Here is a 24,631-nt window from a genome sequence, read left to right as displayed (position 1 = left end):
CCTAGGTTTTAAAATGTTATATAAGAAACTTTCTTATTCTGTGGATGATCTTTCTATGTTGGTTTATCAAATGTACGTTGTTGATGTTGATCATATTTTGTCACATGGGTCACTACAGGAAGCCCTGTCAGTGAGTTACCTCTCTGGGGATGTGGCATTAGTCAGCATACAGTATGGACATACTGCCAAAATGTGCTCAATATCAGTGGTGATTGTGTAGAATTGAACTGCTTAATTCTTTATATTTCCACATTTATCTTCCAGCGTGTGTTAAGGCGTGTGTCAGCATGGTTTGAGTCACTTTACCTGGCTCTGGAGTGCTTGTTGTTGATAGAGGGACAGTCTGGCCTTGGTGTGCTCGTCCGTGGTGGGGCTGAGGGGCTTGGGGTCTGACATGGACCTTTGGGTGCTCTTGATGGGCCTGGGCACAGAGGGGTGTCGCTGGGGGGACTCAGCTGTATAGGACTTCTGCTGAGGTGTGACATGGGCCTTGTTTAGCCTCTCACTGGAAAGAGAAGTCTCCAGCAGACGGTGAGGGGACACTGGGGAGACAGGAGAGTAGAGGACTTGTGGGGATTTGGGGGCTGTCTGCTGCTGCCGGATGATGCTGGAGATGGACTCGTTGTGCAGGTGGTTGTGAGGCTGGTAGTTGATGTCGAGCGGGTCGGGGCGTCGTCGCTCAAACTTGGCTGCATTTGCTGCAATATGCTGCTGGCGCTGCTGGGTCAGAAGGTCAACAGAGCCGGATTGTTGCGTTCCGGTGCTGGTAGAGGAAGAATATGGACTGACCGTGGTTGGTACACTGAGCTGGGGAGCTACAACACCCTGTGACTGGGCTTCCGGGTCAGTCTGGCATGCGAGAGACTGTCCTTTTTTGGTCCGCTCAGGTCCGGAGATGTAGTGCACAATCTCTACTTTATTTGGGTCTGGTACTGTCACATGGATTGCTGGAGAGACTCTTCCTAGATGCTCCACCTCTGTCTGGCAAGACATTTCCCTGATGGTCTGGATGGCGATACTGGAGGATACCATCTTGGAAGTGTCGGTTTTGGTGTCTGTGGCTGCGGTGGTTGTGGCAGCAGTGCTGCTGCCAGTGGCACTGGACTCAGAGTGCCGGGAGAAACGGGAACGTCTTCGGCGGACTGGCTGCTCTATCTCAGCCTTGTCCTCGTCATCATCCGTCTGGACGGAGCAGTCAACACTGCGACCACGTCTTCTGGTGCGATGACGCATCATGTACCTGGTGACGAGAAGAAGAAGAGGGAAAGAAACCACAATGCTATCTATTATGATGTGTAAACATTTTGATTTTTTTGTATGTACCAATGAAATGTTTTTTTGGTAACTGCCAGTACCAATTAGAACAACATTAATTAAAACTGTTAATTGCGACTCTATTTTTTAGATTATTGAGTTTTTTTTTAAGTTAAGTTTTTTAAGTTAACATTAAAATAGAATTTGCAGGCTCTGTAATACAGTGCTAATACCATCTGACAAGTCTGAGGTTGAACATTTATGAATACTGAATATAGTGTCACCTTTTTGTTACACAATGATTTCACTCTCAGAAATGTAACATCTTTATTCTCTGTGAAATGTTTATAAATTATTCATAAAGCCTGCATCTACGTCTCTGCTTGTGTCTTGTTTTTAATTGCAGAAAGATGTGAGGTAAATCGGAGGGCTATCAAAGGAATCCTTGTCTAATAAAAACACACACACACATTCATCTGCATCTACACTATCTCCACACACAAGACACACACACCTATGTATCTATCCACTCACCCACTCCACCCACTAACACACGCACTTGCACGCACGCGCACACACACACACACACAGACTCACACACACACGCACACATCTCTACCTCTCCTCCCCGTCTTCATCGTCTGTCTGCACGCAGCTGTCCACGATCCTGCGGGGGGAGCTGTAAAACACCACACCATCACTGTCCAAGCTGTCTCTGCTCAGCCTGGTCATTGAACTGTGTTTCCTCATGTTGGTCCTGGTCTCCATGTGCTCCTCCTGGGTCCTCAGACACATCTCTGATGAAGAGTTGGGGAGGGAACGGGAGCCCATCTGAGAGTCAACGTAGGGGTGCAAGGGCTGTCCGTTCACATCCATCTGAAGGAAAGAGGTTATTGTTTTAAGGTTGTCAGTTGATAGCCTTACCCCCTCATGCACCTTTGATTCAGCTGAGACTGAAAAGGCTTTGCTATTACACCTCATATCACAATCACAGAGATCCACTAAAGAACTGGCTGAGTACAGACGTATATGCAAACATTATGATTATTATTGTAGCTTGAGGACTCAACTCAGTTAACAGGTAAATTGATGATTTTTAGAAAACCAATCATAAACCCCATGCACACTTCATATATCATGCACAATTAATTTTTACAGATGTGAAATTTTCTTTGTTCAGTGTCACTTGTAAGCAATCTGCCCGTGTTCCTTACTCCCCTCACCTGTATGTTCTGAGCTACTGTTTTCTGTCTCCTCTGCTCAACTAGCTGCTGCTGGAGCTGCTGCTGTAAAGACTGGATCTGGTCTAGCTGGGACTTCTGCTGAGCCAGCTGCTCCCTCTGGAGAACAAGTTGTTTCTCGCGTTCATGTTGCTGTTGCTGTAGAACCTTAAAAAATGTTGGTGGATAGAGGAACAGAACACAGACAGAAGCATGTCGGCAAAAACAGAGAGAGGACAAGACAGACAAATGTGGAGAAGCATGGCACAACAGAGAGGTGAGAGGACGGGTTGAGATGAGTAGAAATGATCAAACAAGACAAATAAAAGATGGAAAAAAGACATGATGAAGAGAGAGAGAGAGAGGGACAGAGAGAGAGGGAGAGGGAGAGAGCGAGAGAGAGAGGGGGGAAGAGAGAGAGAGAGAGAGAGCGAGAAAGAGAGAGAGTAAAGACAAGAGGACAAGCTTGTTGAATTTTGGCACATCTGGTTGTATAAAAGATGATCAGATTTCAAAAATGCAAACCAAATCACAAGACTCCTGAAACTGAACGTGACATGGAGTTATTCTTGTGCTGATGGATTAGTTTTGAAAATGATTCCAAGTGAGTCAAACTTCTACACATTGCTAAAAACCAACAATGGAAGCGCAACATAAATGAAGTGCAGCATGTCTTGGTAATTGCTGTTGCCAGTCATAAAATGCTCATAAGAAAATATTTAATGCATTTTCTTTGTTGCATAAATGGCAGGCCAGTGCAAAATAAGAAGTTAGTGTTTTGCTTATACGGTAGGTTATGAGATGCAGACTAAACATTCCATCTCTAGTTCATTCTCATTAAGGAAGGCTTCCACACCTGTTTAACAGAGTTAACTTGAAAGATTTTCAACTGCTTGTTCTATCAAAAAAGAAGAAAATTGTCATATTAGCCATTGTGTTAACTGCTCAAACATCATCACAACGCTATAAGGAGCTGAGAAAACCAATATATTCAAATGTGTTGCTATTGAGTGTCAAATGATTGTAACATAATGGACATAATGGGATCCTTTTTTTTTTTTTTTTACATAGAAATCAGACCAACAAATGGAATATGAAACCACTTTACAACACAATCCCAGCATCATCAGTTTCTATCCCATGTACACACTACAAGCATGTTCATGCCCACTTCATATACAGGAAATGTCCAGTAAAGTGAACAACATGCAGACTTTAGAACTGTACTTTTGTAAGGCAGGCTGGATGCAAACATTTCTTTGAACAAAAAAAGCCATCAATCTTTACATGACGTAACACTTATCAATGGCAGAATTTTATGAGCATCTTCTGAATGAATGTTTGAAAGTCTCTCTGGCCAACAATCTTCAGTAAAACTCTCACAGTTTGTTACATGTGTTTTTTTTTAAAGAGTTGATACGAGACATGCATTGAAAGGCATGCATATACTGTATACTGTATATAGAATTTGTTAGAATTTTTGGATGATTTCTGGGAATGATGTACTTCATCTTGCAGAGCAGGTCCATTTACTGGTTGCACATCAATGATGTGACATTGAAATAATAAAAGAAGTTCAAATAATATAAAAGGATAATAATTCAGATACACTACAAGTAACAACACCACAAACACACGCACAAAAAAACAAAACAATATCCAAAGTAAATTCAACAACCACAAAACATCAAGATGCCAACTATCAAACTCTCCATTCCACCTCCTGTTTCTCCCTCTACCTGTTCCTTGATGTTCTGCAGCTCCTGTAACTCTCTCTGCACCAGTATCTGCTCCTTCTCCCTGTGCAGCTTCAGCTCCATCCTTTCCCGTTCCAGCTCCTCCTGCAGGCGCAGCTGCCGGAGTTTCTCCAACTCCACGCGCTCCCTCTCCATCTGCAGGAGTTGCTCCTGCTGCCGATGCAACCTCTCTGCCTCGGTTTCACCCTCCTTGTGTATGGCACCTGGTGGAGGGAAGGGAGGAAGACCGCCTGGAATGGATAAGCCACTGGTGGGGGCAGAGGGGCCCCCTGGAGGTTGGGTGAATCCGTGAGTATGTGAAGAAGCTGAAGGTGGGTAGGCATGGGCTGCTGGAGGAGGTTGTTGTGGCTGCTGAGCAGTTGTCACCTGTTGCTGTTGTTGTTGACTGTTCAGGTGTGCCTGGGACAGGTTTATTGGCTGCTGCTGTGGCTCCACTGGTATGACAACTGTTCCTTGTACTGAGGTGGCCTCTGCTGATGAGGTCATTGTGGCACCTTTACCAAGGTAAACAGGTTCATCCTGGACAACAGAGCTAGTAGTTGTCATAGAAACAGACACCGAGGCACCTACTGTTGCTGACGTTGTTGCAGCACCAGCAGTAGTGGCAGTGGTTGATGTTGTTTGGAGAAGACCTGGTGCTGGGTAACGGACTGGAGTTTGTCCAGATAGGGGCATTCTGGGGCTCATTGGTAGTCTGCTAAGACTGGATAGGGGGACAGGTGTCATGTTGGCAGAGGGATATGGCCTGTACACCCCCCTCAGTAGTGGGCGAAGAACAGAGGCAGGCTGGGTTGTGATGGGAAGTGTAGAAGCAATTGGGGTCTGAATGGTAGAGTAGATCATCCCATCAGAGGACCTAATAGCAGCAGGGTACATGGCTCTCAGACTGGCCTGCCTGGCATTGATAAGGTTGGTTAGCGCTTGACTGTGAGAGATTGTCTTCCCATCTAGTCCAAAGAGGAGGTTTTGTCTCATGCCGAGACCTGCTGCAAGTCTGGAGGCTGCAGGCCCAGTTCCTCTGCCCAAACTACCAAACTGCATCAAATCTGGGTTGCTCCCATATCGATCAATGGAATTGAGTGCTGCACACATTCGGCTGATCTCCCTAGCAGTTGTAGCACTGTACTGAGCCAAGTTAGCTTCTTGGAAGTTAGCAATGTCACGTGCAGAGTAACCATAGTCTGAACTGATGTTAGATAAGGAATTAAATCTCCTTATAGGCAGTGTTTGGGCTGTGATGTCTCCTCCATGCCTTAAATCTGTGTAGGATCCATACTGCATTCCTATATATCCTCCATAGCCCTGTTTCATAGCAGTTAGATCTATGGCAAGTTCTCCTGATGCTTGGATGTGTGGTTCTATTTTAGAATGGTAGGACTGTAGCCCAGCTTCAGCTAGGTTTGTATCAGACATTGAAGGCTGGAGCCTACCAGGGAAAGGTAATGTGTACGCCTTACGTGCATCCATTGGATACTCATGGTAACTTCTAGGTCTTTCTTGGTCAGACTCGTAAGTGAGGGGTGGAGCAGATGGAGGCCTTATGCCCTCTTTCTCAGAACCACCAACACAACTTCCGCCAAATGGAAGGCGATAAACAACATCACAGCAAGCTGGTTGGCTGTCAGGTTTAATTTGGCCACCTGTCAGATCCATAGCATCCTGCCCCTCTTCTACTTTCACCAGCTGAGTCACTGCCCTGGCCTGTTCTGGCCCTCCATCCATCTGTACTACCATGCTATGTGGTGGTTTACCTCCTGACATCAAACCAGGAGGACTGGGCTTCCCTTTCAGCTCAATGGGACCAGTGCTATACATCTCAGGGTTAACAACTGGTGATACCGCACTGACCACAGCTGAGGCAGTGCTAGTCTGGCTGACTAGCAAGTCTTTTTTCAGTAACGGTGAGATCTGGCCAGTAAGGTTGTACCTGGCCAAAGCAGACGCCTGTTGCTGCTGGTGCTGCATTTGATGGTGGTGTTGTAACTGCTGTTCAAGGAGCTCTTGTTGCTTCTGCAGCTTCTCTTGCTGTTTTTGTAGCTCTCTCTGTTGGACACTGAGGTCTTCTAGTTTGGCATCAATTTTTGGTATTGATGGGTCAGTTGGAGGTGAAATAGGTGGTTTGTTCTGGGAAAGACACACAGCCGAACCCATGCCCTGACCCAGATCCACTCGGTTTTGATGGGGATCACCATAGACTGTTGGCTGTTTGGGCTGGGTCATGAACATGGAAGCAGCCACAGTGACACTCACAGTGGTTGGTGTGGTGGTCTCCTGGGTGTTAAGGTTCATAATTAGTGGCTGTACAATTGTTGAATGTCTGCTACCTTCTGAACCACCATGGTATTTCCTGCTTTCCGTGGCCAAGGAGGTGAGATCCATTCCCTGGTCAGTCATGATAATAGGAGCTGGTTTGCTGACTGTTCTGAGGTCCACAACACTTCCACCATGGATCATATGGCCCTGTTCTACCCTTGACGTGCCTGGAACTGTAGATATACGACAGAGGGAGATGTTATCCATTGACATTGACCCTCTGGTGTAAGTGCTGGCTGTGGTGACCATACTTGTCCCCACATTTACCTTCTCTACTCTTTGTGTTCTGTAAAAGCTGTGTGTAGGAGACTGTTGGTAAGGTGGTGTGTCTGGAGGGCTGCCACATGGGGAGTAAGTATCAAATGTTGATTGCCGGCTAAATCGGGTAGGTGAGGACAGGGGAGAAGTAGCAGTGTTGACTGTCATTGGCCTAGCTGGGCTTGGTGGTGGCGAGTATGGGGCATCCTGGGAAGACTGCTGTCGATACAGCCGTGGGGAAACCGATCGATGTGATGTTTGGGTTCCCTGAGCCATGACTGGAGATGAAGGCCCAGAGCCAGCTGACTCCATCCGTAATGCTGAACTGAAAGTCTGTGTTGAGAACTCAGCTGTACCCCTTCTGGAAGGTGAACGGGTGGGACTCTGTGGTGGTGGTGATGGAGAAAGAGGAGGACTAGTACTCCTGTAATATGTAGTATACTTGGGAGAACGTGGCTCAATAATTCTCTCAGTAGAAGATGTTGAACTGTCTCGCACTTGGACACCCCTGGTGTCTCCTACCCTTCTGGTGATAACTTCTCTTTGACTGTAGGCCTGTGTAATCTCTGCAATCTTGCTGCATACACTTGAGACTGTGGCTGAGGATGTGGCAGGACTTCCCGTGTGTCGGCCATACATACCAGACTGAGTAGACGTAATAGTGTGGCTTGAACTAGTCTGAGAAATAGTCACTGCGTCTCTGGCATAAACACCATAAGCTGCAATAGTTGTGGCAGACACTGTCGGAGTTATTCCATTCTTTCCTGCTTGGCTTTTGATCCTGTCTTTGTGTCCATCCTTTGCAGAGAAGTGCTGTGTTACTCGGACATCAGGAATCCGCCCTCCAGTCTCAGCAAAGGAGACTGGAGCTGAGATCTGGGTGGGACTGGTCCCTGGAGTTAAGAGAGCGTTGCTTTGCTCCAGTAGTTTAGCAAAAGCTGAGCCTGTGTCTAGGAGCTGTTTGTCTGGGTAGGAGCTCTCAATCTCAATCTCTACTTGTTCATCGGTGGCCTGCTGCATCTTGGTGATGTTCTGAGATGTTTGACGTATCTCCTCATAAATATCTGTTTCTGTCTCTACTGCCTCATTGTCATACCCTGTTTGATCTTGTTCATATTCATAATCATCATCATAACCTTGTCCATTAACATCCTCCTCATAGTACTGCCCATGTCTTCCATGTTGCTGCTGTTGTTGCTGTTGCTTCTGTTGTTTTTGAAGCATCTCTGCCTTCCTCATCATTTCCTCATAAACTTCCTCAGCGCTCTTTAGTGGTTTGGAAGTTGAAGATGGTGCTGTGGTGGTTGTTGTACTTGATGATTTCTCTACTGGTGAGTAGAGAGACATAAAGGTAGGTAGGTTGTACTCACTGCCTGACTTGTAAAGTTTGGACTCGTATCCCTCAGCCTCTGAGTCCAGACTCTGAGGGGAATATTCAGAGGCAGAAGAGCGATGGAGCTCTTCCATTTCTGCAGCTTGTCTCAGCTCTTCTGTTGGAGAAGCATCTTCAATAGGTGACAGATTACTAGGTGGTGTCTTGGACCTCTCTCTGCGTCTCTGAGCCCTGAGCTCCTCCTTATCCCTCTTCGTCTTTCGTGCTGTGCTCCTTATTCTCTGTTGTTCCACCTCCCTCATCTTCTCCTGCTCTCTCAGAAGTTCCTCTTCCTCCCTCAGCTCGTCCTCTTCCGAAGAGTCTTCAATGGTGGGAAGGAGAGGGCCGTGGGAGCGGTGGCGGGCTTTCCTCTGCTGCTTAGCCTCTTCCAGCCTTTGCCTCCTGCTGGGGCTACTGTCACTGTCCTCCTCCATTGATGAGATGGATGTAGGAGACTGGCCTGAGCCATATGAGGATGAAGTGGCTGGCAGAGTGGAAGAGTAGTCACCGCGAGAACGCTCCTCAGGAGATCCTGTCAGGCTCTCCATCTCTAGCTCTGGTTCCCGATCAAGACTCAAGTCATTTTCAGAGGACAGCTCCATGTCTCGGCTGTAACTATTGGTGTTATTGAGCTCAATGGTTTTGAAGCGCCTCAGGCCTCCTTGTGACGCCATCACATCTTCTTCACCCTCCTCCACTGAGCCTTTATAAACATCGGTAGAGCTCTTAGTTTCCTCCTCAAAACTGCTAGAGTGGTGCTGAAGACGTCTCTTCTCTTTCCCTGAGTCAGATATGATGTGCTTATGGTGGCTTTTCTTGGGTTTTTGGTAGCCATATCCTTCATCTTCCTCATCTTCGTCTTCCTCCATCTCTTCCTCCTCCTCCTCCTCCTCCTCCTCCTCATTTTCTTCATCAGCACTCATCTCCATTATTTGCCTCCTCATAAACTCCTCATCTGTCATCTCTGTGGGCTCGGCATCTTTTTCCTTCTTTTTCTTTTCCTTCTTCTCCTCCTTCCCTTCCTTCCGTTTACCCTCCCAGTCTCCTCCATCCTCTTCTTCCTCCAGTATATCTTCTAGTTCCTCATCAGAGTCATATGCATCTGGTGGGATTGACAGGGAGCGTGGGCGTTGCTTTCCTCTGTCATCCAAGTCTCTGTCTCTGTGCTTCCTCCCCCTTCTGTCCGCCTTCTCTTCAGAAAGACTCTTCTCCAGCAAAGGCCTCATGGAGCTTTCTAACTTGGTAATTTCAGAAGGGCTTGGTGGGGAACCCCGTCCACTGATACCCCTCTCACTCAGCTTCATTTCCTCTTCCTGGATTAGACCTGTGATTTCACTATGGGAGCTGGAGATGCCATCAGAGGAGTAGCCGGTGTCACTTAGGCTTTGAGGGCTGCGTGACAAATCATGGGTGCTGTTGTTTTTTGTGTCCTATAGAGAAGAAGAAAAATTAAAAATGTGTTAAATTTAGTGAAGCTAGCTTTTACTGTAAGTTATAATTGTGTTAAAATGCGTTGATGCACAGCACAGCACTATGCATACAATTTAAGCCCACATTAAATCTAGTATTTTTTACTCTAAAAATAATTATTTCTGTCAAATTTTTATATTCATCTATGAACAAATGTAGGTTAAAAAAAAAGTATGAAAAACAGTCAAAGATTTAACTGACTGACTGTCTCATCACTGTCCGTGCAATACACGAGCTTAATGTATTGAAAAAAATGTCCGATAAAAAAATAGTTGCAAGGTGTTTAATTAAAGATTTGAATAAGAAGAGAGCAGTTCCAGGCACATCATTGGGCTTTGGATCTTACCATTTCAAGAAAAGATAAAGAAACTCTGAAAGCTTTCTTGAACAACATCCAAAAATATCTTGATAAATACAGACTATGCTGTATTTTGTCGAAGCTCATTCAAATACCATTTCAAAAGGGGTTAACATACTTTTGATTTTAATAGTTTTTTAATGGAATACAATTAATGTTAAAAAGGGGATATATATATATTTCTTCATTAGGTTTGAAAGTTTGGCCATCTATAAAAAACACTTCCACTTTCTCTCACATTGTGATTAAATTATCTTCACATTACATTAGGTATGTGGGCCAAAATTGAATGCTTACAATTTATCTCATAAAAAAGTTGCTTCACTGCACAAAGAACAAATAAAAAGTGAGTAAAGTAAAATTCACACTGAACATGTAAGAGAATCCTCTCGTTATTCAATTACATGATGGATGTGGAACTATACAGGAAACACTGCACACTTACATGTAGTTAATATACAAAATGCAGAGATTCACCCTTCCTATTTCCAAAACTGAGCGATATTACATATCATATCCACTAACAGCTATGTCTGCCCTTTGAACAAATCCTAAATAAATACTTTTAAAATTAAATTACAGTGTGGTAACGATTCAAATACGTAATATAGATACAGTATTTAAGAACAGAACTAGATCAAAAACATATTATGCGTTAATTCTACATCTCAAATGATATAACTGACAGCATTAAGAGAAATAATTATACAGTAATCATAAAGTGACTTGTAGTTGTAGTTGGTTTGTGAATGATTTTTTGAGCCATTGATAGAAAGAGGTTTGTCAAACTGCATTTTTAGGAGTGAGAAAATGTTAATTTTCAAAGCAGAATTAACCTCACTGTGAAATAAAATCTTCACAAAACTCATTCATCAATGGCTCTGTCTCAGATGTCTGTTAACAACATGCCAAATCATAATCTCAAAGGGACTGACCTGGAAAATGAAAAGGGGATGAAGGAAAGAATACAAAATAGCTAAAAATTATGGAAATCTTTTCTAGAAAACCTCTTTGGGTGCTTACAATACTTCAGAGGAGACTTCACTCTGCATTTCAAAATTCCTAGCAGCTCCCCAAATGAGGAAGGTCTGCTCTGCCTTTGAAAAGGCCCAAAGCAGCCAGTCCTCATGAATATTTCAGCAGGAGCGATGGCTGCCGCTGAGTAAGAAAAGGCATTGTTTCACTCCCTCTCTCTCCCTCCCCAATGTAGTCCATGAGTGCCTTGCTGTCACTTGCAGCCTCAGCATTCTGAGGAGGCAATCAATGGCATGCAACAGCCATGGATGCCCAACACTAAAGGAGACAGTAATTGGTTCAACTTACAATCAATTTTAAATAACCAGGCCTCATAGAAAAGTGTCTTGTCAGAGCACAATTTTGTGATGGAAATATGGGAATACCTGGCATTTCACATCCAAAGTAATTATCATTTTGACTTTCTAGTAAGATAAAGGAAAAATTGGACCAGGCAGTGATCATCAACTGTGTGCAAGAGGGCCAACAAAAAACATAAAGGCAGGTAGGACTTGAAGACTCAGAGGCATAATGGCCCAACTGAGTGATTAAAGATGCAACAAATTGCTCCGGAGAAAATCAAAACAATGGGAAATTTTCTTCTCTCAGAGAAAAGATAATTTAAACAGAGTGTGGCAAAACACAGACAGAGCAAATACATCTGGAAGTGCTTTCCTGAATTTTGCTATGTTATTAAACTCATAACCATTACCCTCCATTGTAAATAAATGAAAGCTGCCAGTGCCACTGTTTACCTTGAGGCATCTCACTTGTCGCTGAATTTGTTCTTTTGAAAAACAGAGAAAAGCAAATGTAAAGGTATCACAAAATAAAACAAATAAACAAAGACAAATGGACAAGAGCACATTGTGTGTTGTTTTAACTTCAGCAGAGGCGACTTTAAACTATTTTATGGATCACTGACCAGTTACAAAACTAGTTTACTTTTAATAATATGCAGGCAGCAGCTAAGAAACATGCAGGAAAGTATTTAAATATTCATAAGAAAATAATGGGAGATTTATGTCCAAAGTATACACTTAAAAAAAAAAAAAGATCTCTTTGCCAGGAGAGTCTTTTATGGAAGTTTGGTGGGGTGTTGCATTTACTAACTGTGCTGTGAGAAGCAGATAGTGGCCAAATTAATGCATGAATGGCCTCAAGATGCTGCTTTCATTCATTTACTTACATCTGGAGTCTAAACACAACATTGAAAACCTTGAAGGAGACGTTGGAGGGAATCTAATGCGGCAACAGGCAGCTGGTCGATGGCAGGATCCGCTCCGATGTAAAAAAATTACCATCCACTGGAGTCAGATGACACACACTTGCCAGGTCACATGGGTCATGTATCACATGCATCGCTTCCTCTAAAGCTTAGGTCAGACTCCACGAGGGTCAGCAACGTTTGCCATTTTTGAAATGTACAAGTGGACAGTAACACTGAAGCTTTTAGTCCAGTTTTAAAGTGTTCAGTGTGTGTTTTCAGAGCTGTGAAGTTGTTTAATGGGTTGTTTAATGTCAGATTTCTGCAAAATAACTTGTTTTTCTGCCATAATTGTGTATTATCAAAATCATTTCTGTATGCTTACTAAGACTTAGTTAAGTTGACTCAAGCCCTCTCAGTTTTAACTATTTCCAGCAGACTATGCTTTCAGGTCAAGGAGGTGGGCTTCTTCTGCCTTTCTAATTCCTCTTTCATTATGGATTTCGCTGACATTGTGAAATTTACATTTTTGCTCAGTCAGTCGAGGGTGTACCTCACTGTTGAAGTGTTGATCTGTGACTGTTATGTGTTTCTGACCACAAAGCTATTAAGATCCACCCTCTACCTCCTGCTTGTTTCTTCTTGTGTCAACTCTGCTGACAGCTTTCACGAGGCCTTCATCACTGCATCGACACATAGCAATAACCAAAAAACCAGATATGTCTCCAGATGACTGACTAAATACCTTCAGCAATACATGTAAAGTAATTCATGTGATCCCATAGCAGCTACAAAAATCAGGCGAGACAAACCAACTCGCAGCACATCTTGGTTAAATAACAACACTAGAGAAATAAAGAGAAAACGTTGCTCTGTGTGTACATGCTGTCACTGGGGCAGTTCAGTACCACTCTTACACAGCTGACATGCAAATTTATGTCCCATTAAAAACCAGCAGAGACGGCAGTTTTCATCAGTTATTATCTCGTCTGTCAGAAAAAAAGTGCTAAATGTTCAGAAACTTCCTCCAGCTAAATGAAAACAATTCAGAAATGATTTTTGCTTCACCAAAGTCTATCCTTATTTTACAAGAACATGTTGGCTCCCTATCTAAGAACGTCCAAAAAATTATCCTACACCTTCACATGTACAAAACACAGCTGCTCGGCTTTTAACAAATGCTAGAAAGTAAGATTATATCAGCTTGTTTTTGCTTCTTGTCACTGGTTACCAGTAATAGTTTTAGAACTGATTTTAAGATTTTCCTGATTGCCTTTAAAGCACTCTCAGTTAATGTGGTGAATGACTGCTCCCCTCTGAGCCACAGTGCAGTAGGCAGGGCTCTGCTGGCTGTTCCTAAATCCCAGCTCAAAGACTAAAGGTGACCTGGCTTTGGAGGACAAGGCCCCTCAGCTCTGGATCTCCCTGCCTGAAGATCTGAGGCTGCATAATCAGTAACATCTTTGAAATCACTCCTCAAGTTGATCTTTTCAAACATCTTTTTATTAATGCCGGCATCTTATTTGTCTTATTATTAATGTTGTTATTATCTTATGTTATGGATGTGTATTTTATTCCAATTTATCTTTGTCTTACTTCATTTGTCTGATATTATTTGCCTCCTGAAATGTTTTGATCCTGGTTGAACACTGTAAAGCATTGTGTGACTTTGTTTTGAAAAGTGCTGTATGAATAAAGCTTATTACTGCTATCATTATTATTATACTAGCTATACAGCTACTTAGCTACATTCATGAAAAATAGCAAAAGAAATATGGCAGCAAGCATGGATGAGATTGGTGCAGCTGAACAAGTTGTTGTAAGTCAACTTGCAGAAGTAACTCTTAGATAAACATTCAGTATGTGTGATCAATGTGAAAACCATGAAGTGAAACAAGGTGGCAGTCCACTGGGATTGTTTCAGTGACTCTTTCCGAGAAGCTAAAACAGTCTTACTTTTCATATTCTCCTGCCGTACTGGATGGTAAAATCAATTTTTAACCGTATCAGAGATAAAATGTTTTCATGTAACAACTATGATCCTTGAGGCTTTGACGGGGTCCAAATAGCTAAGCATTATCATATAACTTTTTATTGAATGATAACAAAACAATTTCATTTGCAAAGCACTTAAATTTGACAATCCAGTGTACTAGAATTTTCTTATCTTAATCTTAATCTGTGAGAGATGCCTGTTGAGCTGGGGAAGCTTGTGGAAGAGCTGGGAAGGGGAAGTGGGACTCTTTGACGTCACATCAGATCTTGCCTTTGACCGGTCGTCTGCACAACATCTGCTCAGACTGTTGTTCAGGTTTTACGGTGAGATAGGTAAAAATATCTTGGGCCGTTCGCTCGGTAAGTGCACATTTAATCATCAGAACAGATGTGCGGTGCAGTCCCAAAGGACCGCATGCTGCACTCACTCCAGTGACTGTTTGTGTCAGAGTTTTTCTAGCTTCACTTTGTGATTTCTCCCTGTCGTGTAGTTTTTACATGAGTATGATCTGTGTCACAGCCCTGCTATCATTTTACTCTTTCTAATCTCTCCTCTGCAGGGCCTGGGAGGTGTTTGGAAATCCAACATGGGCAAAATCCTGTAGGCTACACATATCAGGTGCTGAACAAGAGCAGGTGTTTCCATTAAATTCATTAAGCTTGATGGAAAAACTATGAATGTGAAGCAGGGCCACGCTGAAATAGCCATGCACACTCACAGAACTTACCCTGCATCCATACTCTAAGAAGGTCACACAGCAAAAGCCATTTTTGGTACATAGACCTGTATGTTACTCTATGGTTTCCACAGGACATTCACTGAAATCAGCCTCATTTTTTTTTTTTTTTTTTGTTTTTGGATTTTTTGGTGCATTATTAATTTGTGTCTTGTTTTGTCCTTTCCCATAGCTTAACATGCAGAGTAGAACACTGGACTACAGCAATGTTACGAAAAGAAATCTGACTTACATCATAGTGCCTGGACTTCTTCATATCCTTGATCGGTGTGATCTGCTCTCCCTTCTTCTGGGAGGATTTGATGTCTTTGGCAGTTTGGTTCTCAGCCTCAAGCTCGGTCTTGGGCTTCTCCTCTGTGGGTTTTGGCTCCTTCTGGGTCTCTGTGGTTGGTACTGGTGTCGTGGTCTTTGTGTCGGTCGGCTGTTTGGCAGCAGTGGGGGGGAATGGTCCGGTTCCTGCATGCGGTTTCGCCGTCTGGGACTGGACTGGCCTGGGACCCTGCTGACTGGTGGGTTTGTGGAGAGGGCTTTGCTGACTGGTTGGCGCCTGGTGACGGGGCGAGCCCATTGGCTGGTGCTTGGGAGAGGGATGGGGAACAGGAAGCGGAGTATCATCGAGACCACCCCCGGACATCAGCCGCTGGGTCTGGCAGTTGAGACATAGCCACTCTTTTTTCTGAAACACACAGAGGACCACAGACAGTTAATAACAACCAGCTTGTTTAATGTAGTAGAACAGATCTTTTTTGTTATAATATTATTGCTATAATATGGTCAGTAAAACATATTTGAAGACACACTCCTTGATTTTATTATAGCTTCCCAAATTCTAAAATCTTCCTTGTAGCTCACTGTTACTGCTTTTGAGAGGCTGTTTTAAAGCGTCAAACCGTCAACGCTAACCTGGGAGGAAAGGCATGATTGGACACTAACACAAAACCAGAGTGTGCATGTTTCAGTAAAACACAATCTAAAGACATAATGATGTGATTTTTTGAATGAAATGTTGCTGCTATGAATACCAGGCCATCAGTAACACACAGTTAGGTCATTACTGCTCAACAGCAAACAGTAAAGACTACAACAGCTGGCAGCTACCAGGTCAGTGTGTGTTTTTCTGTGTGTGTGTGTGTGTGTGTGTGTGTGTGTGTGTGTGTGTGTGTGTGTGTGTGCGGGCGCGCATGGGTCTGTGACTCCAGGGGTCACACTAAAATGATGCGTTCTCATTCAGCTTCTCAGGTTAAATAAGACGGATGGTTTAAAGCACTGATTAATATTCTTAACATTAAATATGTTGATTCTACTGCAACAGCTGACTGCAGAGGCATCACGCACGCACGCACGCACACGCACACACACACACACACACACACACACACACTCTGAAAATCTTATTTCCAGACAGAGCTGTCAGAGCGGCAGCAGGCTACGCTAAGCTGTCGTACTTTCTAAAAGGCAGTCACACTGACAGCTACACCCTGTTTTCATCACATCAGCTCCATTCACTTCTCACCACACTGTGAGGCTGACTGACAAAAAATTAGACTGTGATGCACACGCACACACAAACACGCACATACTGCACATGATCTATCTTTTGCCTCTGTCCTAACTTTTTCCATTTGCTGATGATGAGCACTGTTACCTCAGTCTTAAAACAAAAGACGGACATTGTGGTGAAACAAAACTGATGCCTGATTATGTTTTACAGACGTTTCTTTGAGTGAATAAAACACTCCATTTATGTGTTGCATTGGAGTAGCAGGGAGGTGGTCGGGATGGATGGTGAACAGACAAAGTGCAGGACTGTGATTCCAGAATCCAGACTCTCGTCAGTGGTTATGTTTAGGCCACTAAAGCACTTTGGTTAAGGTGAGGGAAAGGCTGTGATTTTGTTTAAATATGGATAAAAAATTCTTATGTCTCAAGTCCCTGCTGACTTTTTCTGTGTTAAAACAGACCACAGTCTTTCCCTAACGTTAGTCAGTGCCTAAACTGAACCATACAAAAGCTGAACACTGCTGTGGATTGTTGTTTGCAAGATTGCCTATTGCGGTAGAAAAAAAATGAAACACGTAGACAGTGAACATTGGACTGGTACGCTCAGTATGAATATTTTTGAGACTTGTTTGGCACTTTCTGCTGAAATGTCACCAACTAAGAAAATGCTCAGGAGTGAGCTCAGCAACATAGTGACAAAAGGAGCTACTGGTCTGTGTTTCGATGAATTAACATTTTATTTAAAAAGTAAAACACATCAATTCATCTCTTATTTATGTGATATTCAATATTCCTTATCTATCTCTCCAGTATGCACCTTCTGTTTGTCCTGATAAGACAGACAGATTCAGCCCTCCCTACTCAACACTTGTCTCCCATCTCTTTTCTTTTCCACCCACTCATGAAATCCTCTCTCTTTCTCTCTCTGCACTAAACTCACCAAACCTCTTTCTGACTCTCCCCATTCTCATTTTTTTTCCTTTTCTAGCCCCCTTTATCTCTCTCTGTCTCTGAGTCTTGGAGACTTTATCTTCGATTAGGTGTCATACAAAAGACTCCATCCACAGTGACTCAGGCGAGCCATCGATGAGCGTAACAAAGGGGCGTCTGTATGTGACGACCTGGGACGAGATCATGTTGCTAATGCTGCATGTTGGGTTGAGTGGACACTGTACTGTAATGATTCAATGAGACTGCAACACAGCTGTCTCTTATAAATACCACTCAGTTCTCTGTAATGTTCACCATGTATGTTTAAACAACGCAGCTTATGATATATGCCACATAATGACGTTTTCTAGTTGTTCAGTCTGTTCTGATATCATCATTCAAAGTTAAAGCCGCCATTACAGACATTTTTAGTAAGGAAGGATACAAAGTACCAAAGTGGTGAGAATCAATCTTTTTTTAATCATCACTTTAACTGTGATCAGATGAGATATTGGGGCTTCCCACCAAAATGATTTCGTAAAAAATGTGGAGAAGTATTTTTCAAAAGTAGAACAAATGACTGGTGAGAGTGACTGAAAAAAACGAGGGACATTTGAGAAGCATTAAATGTCTGGCATGCTTAGAAATGATTACAAAACAGCCTTCAGAGCACAGAGTGTACTGCAAGACGCTGACCTTCTTTTGTGCATGTATGAGTGTGTGCGTGTTTAAGGCTACCTCCAAAGAAGCAGGACACTTTCAACTATAGATGTATGAGTAAATTGTGTGTGAGTGCGTGTGTGTGTGAGTCCTGTGCAGTACTCAACCACTTAGCCTACACAGCACAATAAAGCCCTTATTTCACACACTGACATGAAGTAAGTCACAACTACTCCTTTAACTATCATATAATACTTCCTCTCTGTGTGTGTGTGTGTGTGTGTGTGTGTGTGTGTGTGTGTGTGTGTGTGTGTGCGCGTGCGTGTACATCCCCTGAAGCAGTACATACAGTATCTTCTGAGACTGTTGAATCATTTTAAGACTCTAAAGTGGACTCATTCAGTGCATTCAGTTCTACAGACCACATTGTGTGCGTGTGTGTGTGTGTGTGTGTGTGTGTGTTTATCAGCCTGCAGAGAACCTCATCGCTGCACCACTTAACCTACATAGCACAAACAATCTGGCCCTTTCTCCTCCTGTCAATAACGTTCACTGAAATGCTCCATCGGTCCTAATTCTGCATTCACACTGCCTGCCTGCCTGCCTGCCTGTCTGTCTGTCTGTCTGTCCGTCTGTCTGTCTGTCTGTCTGTCTGTCTGTCTGTCTGCCTCTCTGTCTGTCTGTCTCTCTCTCTCTCTTTCATGTCTGTCCTGTTTCTGTTGTTCTCTAGTTTTGCATCGTATTGTTTTGTGTTGCCTTCACTTTTTTGAGCAATTTCTTCCACCATGCTTTAAATTCTTTTCATCCTGTCTTTGTTATTGTCTGTCTTCTGCTCTTTCCTTTGTAAGTCCTACATATTGTTTTATATTTCATAACAGGAAAAGCAATGGTCTGCTTTTTATTTCATATGTGCCCATTGCGTACCAATTTGTGGGTCTGTTTGGCATTGCCTTGTTTCCTCTCTCCCCTCCTCCTTCTTCATGTACCACCACTACTTTCATAAACCCACTTAGATCCTTATCCAGCTTTGGGGAGACCTGCTTTTCTCAAAAAAAGGTGCTTCCTCAACCAGAACCACATAATTTGAAAACAAAAATTATGATGAGAAATGATGCAAGAGTGGCAATCTCACACTAGGAATGATGGGATCAATGGTTTACTCTCTGCTAAGAATGCTTTCTTAGTTACAGGTAGAGAAATGACAGGCAGCAGCTCAGATGTCGAACCAATAATCACGATCAGAAACCTGGATTTCCACCTGTGTCATGCAATATCATCATATGTTATATATGTATACAGTCATGCTTTCTGGTGGCACTAGAGGAAAAGTCAGACGGACTCTGTCTGTCTAAACATTTCTTGGCAAACATCTGAAAGTCTCTCAGCTTCAGTTCACCTCTAGTCTGAGTCATTCTCGTCCTTTTCTTCTTTGAGTTTTACTTTTCACATCTGCACCTGCACCTTGCACCTGCAATTTTCTCTCTTCACTACATGATCATTAAACTTCTATCTTTCCCCGTCCTCTCAGCTCTTACCCTCCCTCTCTTCTCTGCTCCTGTCACTCTCCGTCTCCTTTTCTCTCCTTCCAACAGAGCCTGGGCTATTTTTACCCAGAATGCCATTGTTCTGCTCGAGCGCACACTTCCCTAGCACTGGCTGGCTGCTGCTTTAGGCTGCACTCTACTGCACCATACATACACTCATACTTACACAAGCACACACACACACACACACACACACACACACACACACACACACACCAATGCACACACATAGTCACACGGTTCACATCAATGCAAGATGGAGGAGGCCTTTGTAGCTGAGGGCTAACCAGAAGGAGCAAGAGATGACAAGCAGAAGGAGGAAGAGGAGGAGGGGGAGAAGAAAAGTCCACTAGGCAGAGGAGAGGAGAAACGGGGAAAGTGAGTGACACCACTCGTGCACATGCGTGCATGCACACACAGTTATTCAGCACAGCCTCTAGTAATGTGACTCCCTGTTGAGTCTGATGTAACTGGCTTGAGGTGGGAGCAGAGAGGAGAGAGGAGGACAAAAGAGGAAGAAGCAGGGAGGAGTGTTGGCCAGCTGAAGCGGACAAGAGACAGGTGCTGCTGATGATGATGATGGTACGAAAAAGGTCAAACATGTTTTAGAGGAAACATAATTTCTGCCTGGATTATTTTCACCGGCAGAAGTTTTTCCAGTCAGTTCACAAGTGTTGTGCTCCTGTGTCAGCCGAAGGTGGTTGGGTTGGATGGTGGAAGCACCGGGGATTCAGGTTTAGGCTACAACAACACTTTGGTTAGGGATTCTGGTTTTGGTTAAATATCTAAAAAGTCCTTTTGCACAATGTGCAATAAAAACTGTTCAGTGAAATGACAAATATCCTCACTGAATCACAGCAGCAAATATTCTAACAACACGTCACGGCTACACAAACTACTTCAATGAATGATACAAGCCATGCATCATCTTCATCATCATCACCCCAACAGCCTCACAGTTAATCAACCTGATGTGAAGCTTTCCTGCAGCAATACCTCTCAACCCCAGGTCAAACACTCTGATGAGCCAATCAGGGCGCAGACAGGTTTGGATTGATGGTTGAGTGGACCTATCAGTTCACTTGAACTGGGTGACAGTATCTGCTGACATGTGCACTTCCTCTGAAAATATAGCAGACTGCCAGAGTACAGCAGAGCACACACATGAGAAAAAGTGGAATGATAATGAGCACCTGAGAGTAGAAACACAGTCTGCAATGATGAAACATGCAAATCATTCTCATGGAAGATTGGATGTCCTGTCAAACTTAAAACATTAGACCTACTACACAAAAATAAGAAATAAAAGTTATTTCTATGCAATATTGTAAGTATTATTCCTCCCAATCAAACATGTTTTTATGTCTAATTTCCTTTAAACGTATCATCATTTGTGATTGCTCTCCATGCTTCTTGGTTGCATCCTGGTTTCCGGACTTGCTAATTATTTTCTACACTAACAGACTTGAATCCAAATGACACTGTGAGTTTTGGGGCAGGTTTCATCGCTCGGTGCATAGGTTGCATCAGTTCAGTCATTGTACGTGAGGAGACTCACTTATACATGACAACAAAGAGCAGATTTCATAGGAGCCCTCCCACATAAACTCTTTTCCTCCTGCTATTTTCAGAATTACTGACTCGTGTTCACTGTCTCCATTTTAATTCCTGCCTCTTGAGCTTCGTCTCCTCTTTACACTTTTGTTTCCTCTGCTTTTGTCCACTGAGAAACAACTCAAAATTTTTGGTTGCTTTCTCTTTCTACTCTGTTCTCCTTCATCTTTGTTGGAAATACTGCATATGTACATGATAACAATCCTGAGCATGAACACAAAATATGAAATATCTGTGAATGAATGATGATCACAAGGAATCATTAACAAAGGGTAAGACCACGACCCAGCAGCTGCAGTGTTCCTTCACCACAGCCATTATTTTAAAAAGTAGGAGAATGTCCTCAACCCATAAAGTAATACAAATCTTTCAGTTTATCAGAAAAGTTGGACATGCATAGTTTTCACTGGACAGGAAGGGTATGAAAAATTGTAACCTGAAAACTCGTAAACTAGTAACTAAAGCAATCAGACAAGTATAAAGCTGCATGCAGGAGATGTGCAGCCTTTGCAGCTCATAAAAACAAACAAACAAACAAACAAACAAACAAACAAACAAACAAACAAACAAATAAATAAACAGAAGGATTGACCTGAATTAGCTAATTTTTGGGACTGAGTTCAAAATTCCAAGCTGTTGATGGTTAACTAGTTCACATTAATCTGTGTGAATTAAGCTCAGTGAACTGTGAACTTCATGACACTACAAGACTGACAGAGGTCAGATGACAGAAACTCCAACAGAAAACATACAAGTACATTACTATGCAGTGGTGGAGAGTAGCTGTACTTCATGCAGTTTTGTGGTATTTGCACTGTAATGAAGTATTTTCATTTTATGCTACTACATTTCGGAGGGAAATCATCTCACAGCCCCTCAGATTTATCTTGTGAACTTATTACTTATTACATATATCTTATTAAATGTGTGTAATACTAGAAATTAATGATTATTGTTTAATTACAACAAGTCAGATGTCTTTAATCATTTATTTCAGATTTTATGTCATGCATGTCATGTCAAATTGGATGTGCTCATTGCATTTAACTATGTAATTTGGCTTTGGAAATGATGGACCCTAACATCGAATTGATTTGATGTGATGTGATTTGATTTGATTTGATTGAGGAGAGGGAGGAGGAGGGAGCGATTTTAACCACATTCACAGGATGAAATCTCTGCCTGTGCACACAAACATAAACAGCATGAACATACATCAACACACATGCACATACTCACACACAGACGCTCACACACACACAATGCAGACACATACAATACACATCCTGTTGGAGGACACACACCAGTGATCAGTGTGGAGAGAAAAGACACTAATTCTGTTCAGGACCATGCACACGCACACTCACAAACACACACACACACACATAGTGGCTGGATTAAAGGTGGAGGATTTAATCTAACAAGCGTTTTGCAGTGTTAGAGGGAAGAGAGACGGGGATAGACAGAATAAGAGGAGGCGGAGAGGGACATAAAATAAAGGAGTGAAAAGAGGCCATGAATAAAAGTTGGAGGAGAAGAGGAAGGAAATAGAGAAGTAAATCAGAGAAGGGGAGGAAGTATAGAGGAGGACGGGAGATATATGGAAGATAGATAGGAGGGGATGAATTACAGGAGTGGAAAACCAGTGAAAGAGAGAATAAGCAAGAGATAAATAAGAGGTGGAGAGGAAGGAAGCTATAAGAGAAACAAGTGGCAAAAAGAAGGAGGAATGACACAAGCACTGACACAAAAAGCAGAAGAAATGGAGAATCTGTTTGGTTTTTCTGGTTATATAACCCAAACAGGTTGCATTTCCATTTCACAGATATTTTAAAAATCTCCTCTTCTCATTTGATCATCACAATGGAGCCTCTTTAATTATGTAACCTTGTTGTGAGAGGCAGAGGCGTGGGCAGAAGGCTGTGTGTGTGTGTGTGTGTGTGTGCGTGTGTGTGTGTGTGTGTGTGTGTGTGTGTGTGTGTTAATGTTTACACATTATGTTTTATTGCCCACATTGCACTGTCACCTCTCTCACTTCCTACCTATTTTCCGTCTTCAGCTGACCGACCAGCCATTCTTCACAGAGGTGATATAAAACCCAGATGAGGCTGATGTGCCCACCTCGTTCCTCTGCTGATACTACGTGTAGGAGGATCTCATTAGCATATGTTGAGAATTTATAGATGCCATGATGATGAATTCTGACACTGGTAAACACTATGACTGCGAGCGTTATAATCTGATTTCAGATTAACCCTTCCAGTGGGGACTTTCAAGTACAATCACATGCCTGACTTTATCAGAAAGAAGCAGCAAGTGTGAATTAGAAGCAAGCATTAGCTAAACATATAACGAGCAAGCTGACAAATGGCTATCTGTCTCTGTGTGGACTGATTTAAGAGTAGCCGAGCCAAGTGCAGCAGAAACACATGAAGCGAGGAAACAGTGAACGCAAAGTATAAAAAAGACGTTGTGCTTTGAGGAGCACAACTATACATGTGCTCACTGAAGACTGTGTTCTACTTTAGGCCCTTGAGCAGCTCCACTGCAGTGGATAGAGGTTAAGTGCCGTGCTCAGCACTATTCTGACACTGGCTTCTGAAGGAGAGTTTTCCTGCCCGGATTCACCCGCACAGATCAGGAATCTGAATCGGCGACCTGACCGTGACGAGCCGGCCTACAGGCGGAAGACTTTGTGGTTGAGAGACGGAAACGGACCCAAGGCGTGCCATGGTTTGTTTAGAGTCTGACCCACAAATCTCTCATAAGAGCTAATTTTAACAAGCTTACTGTCTCATTGGGACTGACTGATACAGACTCAAACAGATGCACAAGCACACAAATAAACACTACTATAGCAGAGGGAGCAACAGTGCAATCTTTGCAGTGCACATGTGTGAGTATCCCTGCAAGAGTTTGTGCATGCATTTGTGTGCACAATGTTTGTGCATCCGTACGGGCTGCAGGGATCAGAGGATTTTGACTCCTGCAGTAATAGGATGGCAGCTAGCCAGCAGCAAAACAGAGCGGGGTGCAGTGGGCCTGGCTATCTCAGCTCTGGGTCAACAGGGAACATGAAGGCAGAGAAATCAACTAACTTCTACAACTGCTTTATCATACGTATGCTATTGTCATTGAAACGAGTAAACTTCAGGTTCATCCTGCACTGCTTTACATTCTGCTGATCACTTTTCAGTTTTTTAGCCTATTTTGCTCATTGTTTTGGATTTATGACACATTCACTGTATGGCTCAGTCAGACTGTTTTCTGATAAACCCAGTGTACACTACCTTTACTGCTAGAGCACAGCAGCACAGTGGTATAGTTAATCACTAGCTGTCACATTTAGCAGCAAAAGAGCCCGACATTTCTCTGAGGAGCTCATGGAGACTGTGACAGAGCTGAAAGCAGAGTGAATGTCAGACTTC

At 43.1% G+C, this 24,631-nt stretch overlaps 1 protein-coding gene across 4 annotated transcripts in view; it reads right to left on the bottom strand.

Moving 5' to 3' along the window:
• The window catches only part of bsna (bassoon presynaptic cytomatrix protein a), a 148,577-nt gene that overhangs the window by 22,917 nt on the left and 101,029 nt on the right, over positions 1-24,631 (bottom strand). For 3 of the 4 annotated variants that reach the window (XM_076741304.1, XM_076741305.1, XM_076741307.1), the window contains exons 4-9: positions 15,188-15,631; positions 4,214-9,604; positions 3,331-3,372; positions 2,478-2,642; positions 1,874-2,130; positions 307-1,240 (exon numbers count right to left, since the gene is read on the bottom strand). In XM_076741304.1, the coding sequence (XP_076597419.1) occupies positions 307-1,240; positions 1,874-2,130; positions 2,478-2,642; positions 3,331-3,372; positions 4,214-9,604; positions 15,188-15,631 (7,233 nt within the window). The remainder of the gene's footprint in view (positions 1-306; positions 1,241-1,873; positions 2,131-2,477; positions 2,643-3,330; positions 3,373-4,213; positions 9,605-15,187; positions 15,632-24,631) is intronic. The other variant, XM_076741306.1, reaches the window with a different exon arrangement.

The sequence above is a fragment of the Chaetodon auriga genome, chromosome 10, assembly GCF_051107435.1.
Source record: "Chaetodon auriga isolate fChaAug3 chromosome 10, fChaAug3.hap1, whole genome shotgun sequence".
NCBI classification, from domain to species: domain Eukaryota; kingdom Metazoa; phylum Chordata; class Actinopteri; order Chaetodontiformes; family Chaetodontidae; genus Chaetodon; species Chaetodon auriga.
This window is presented reverse-complemented; position numbering and strand designations above follow the sequence as displayed.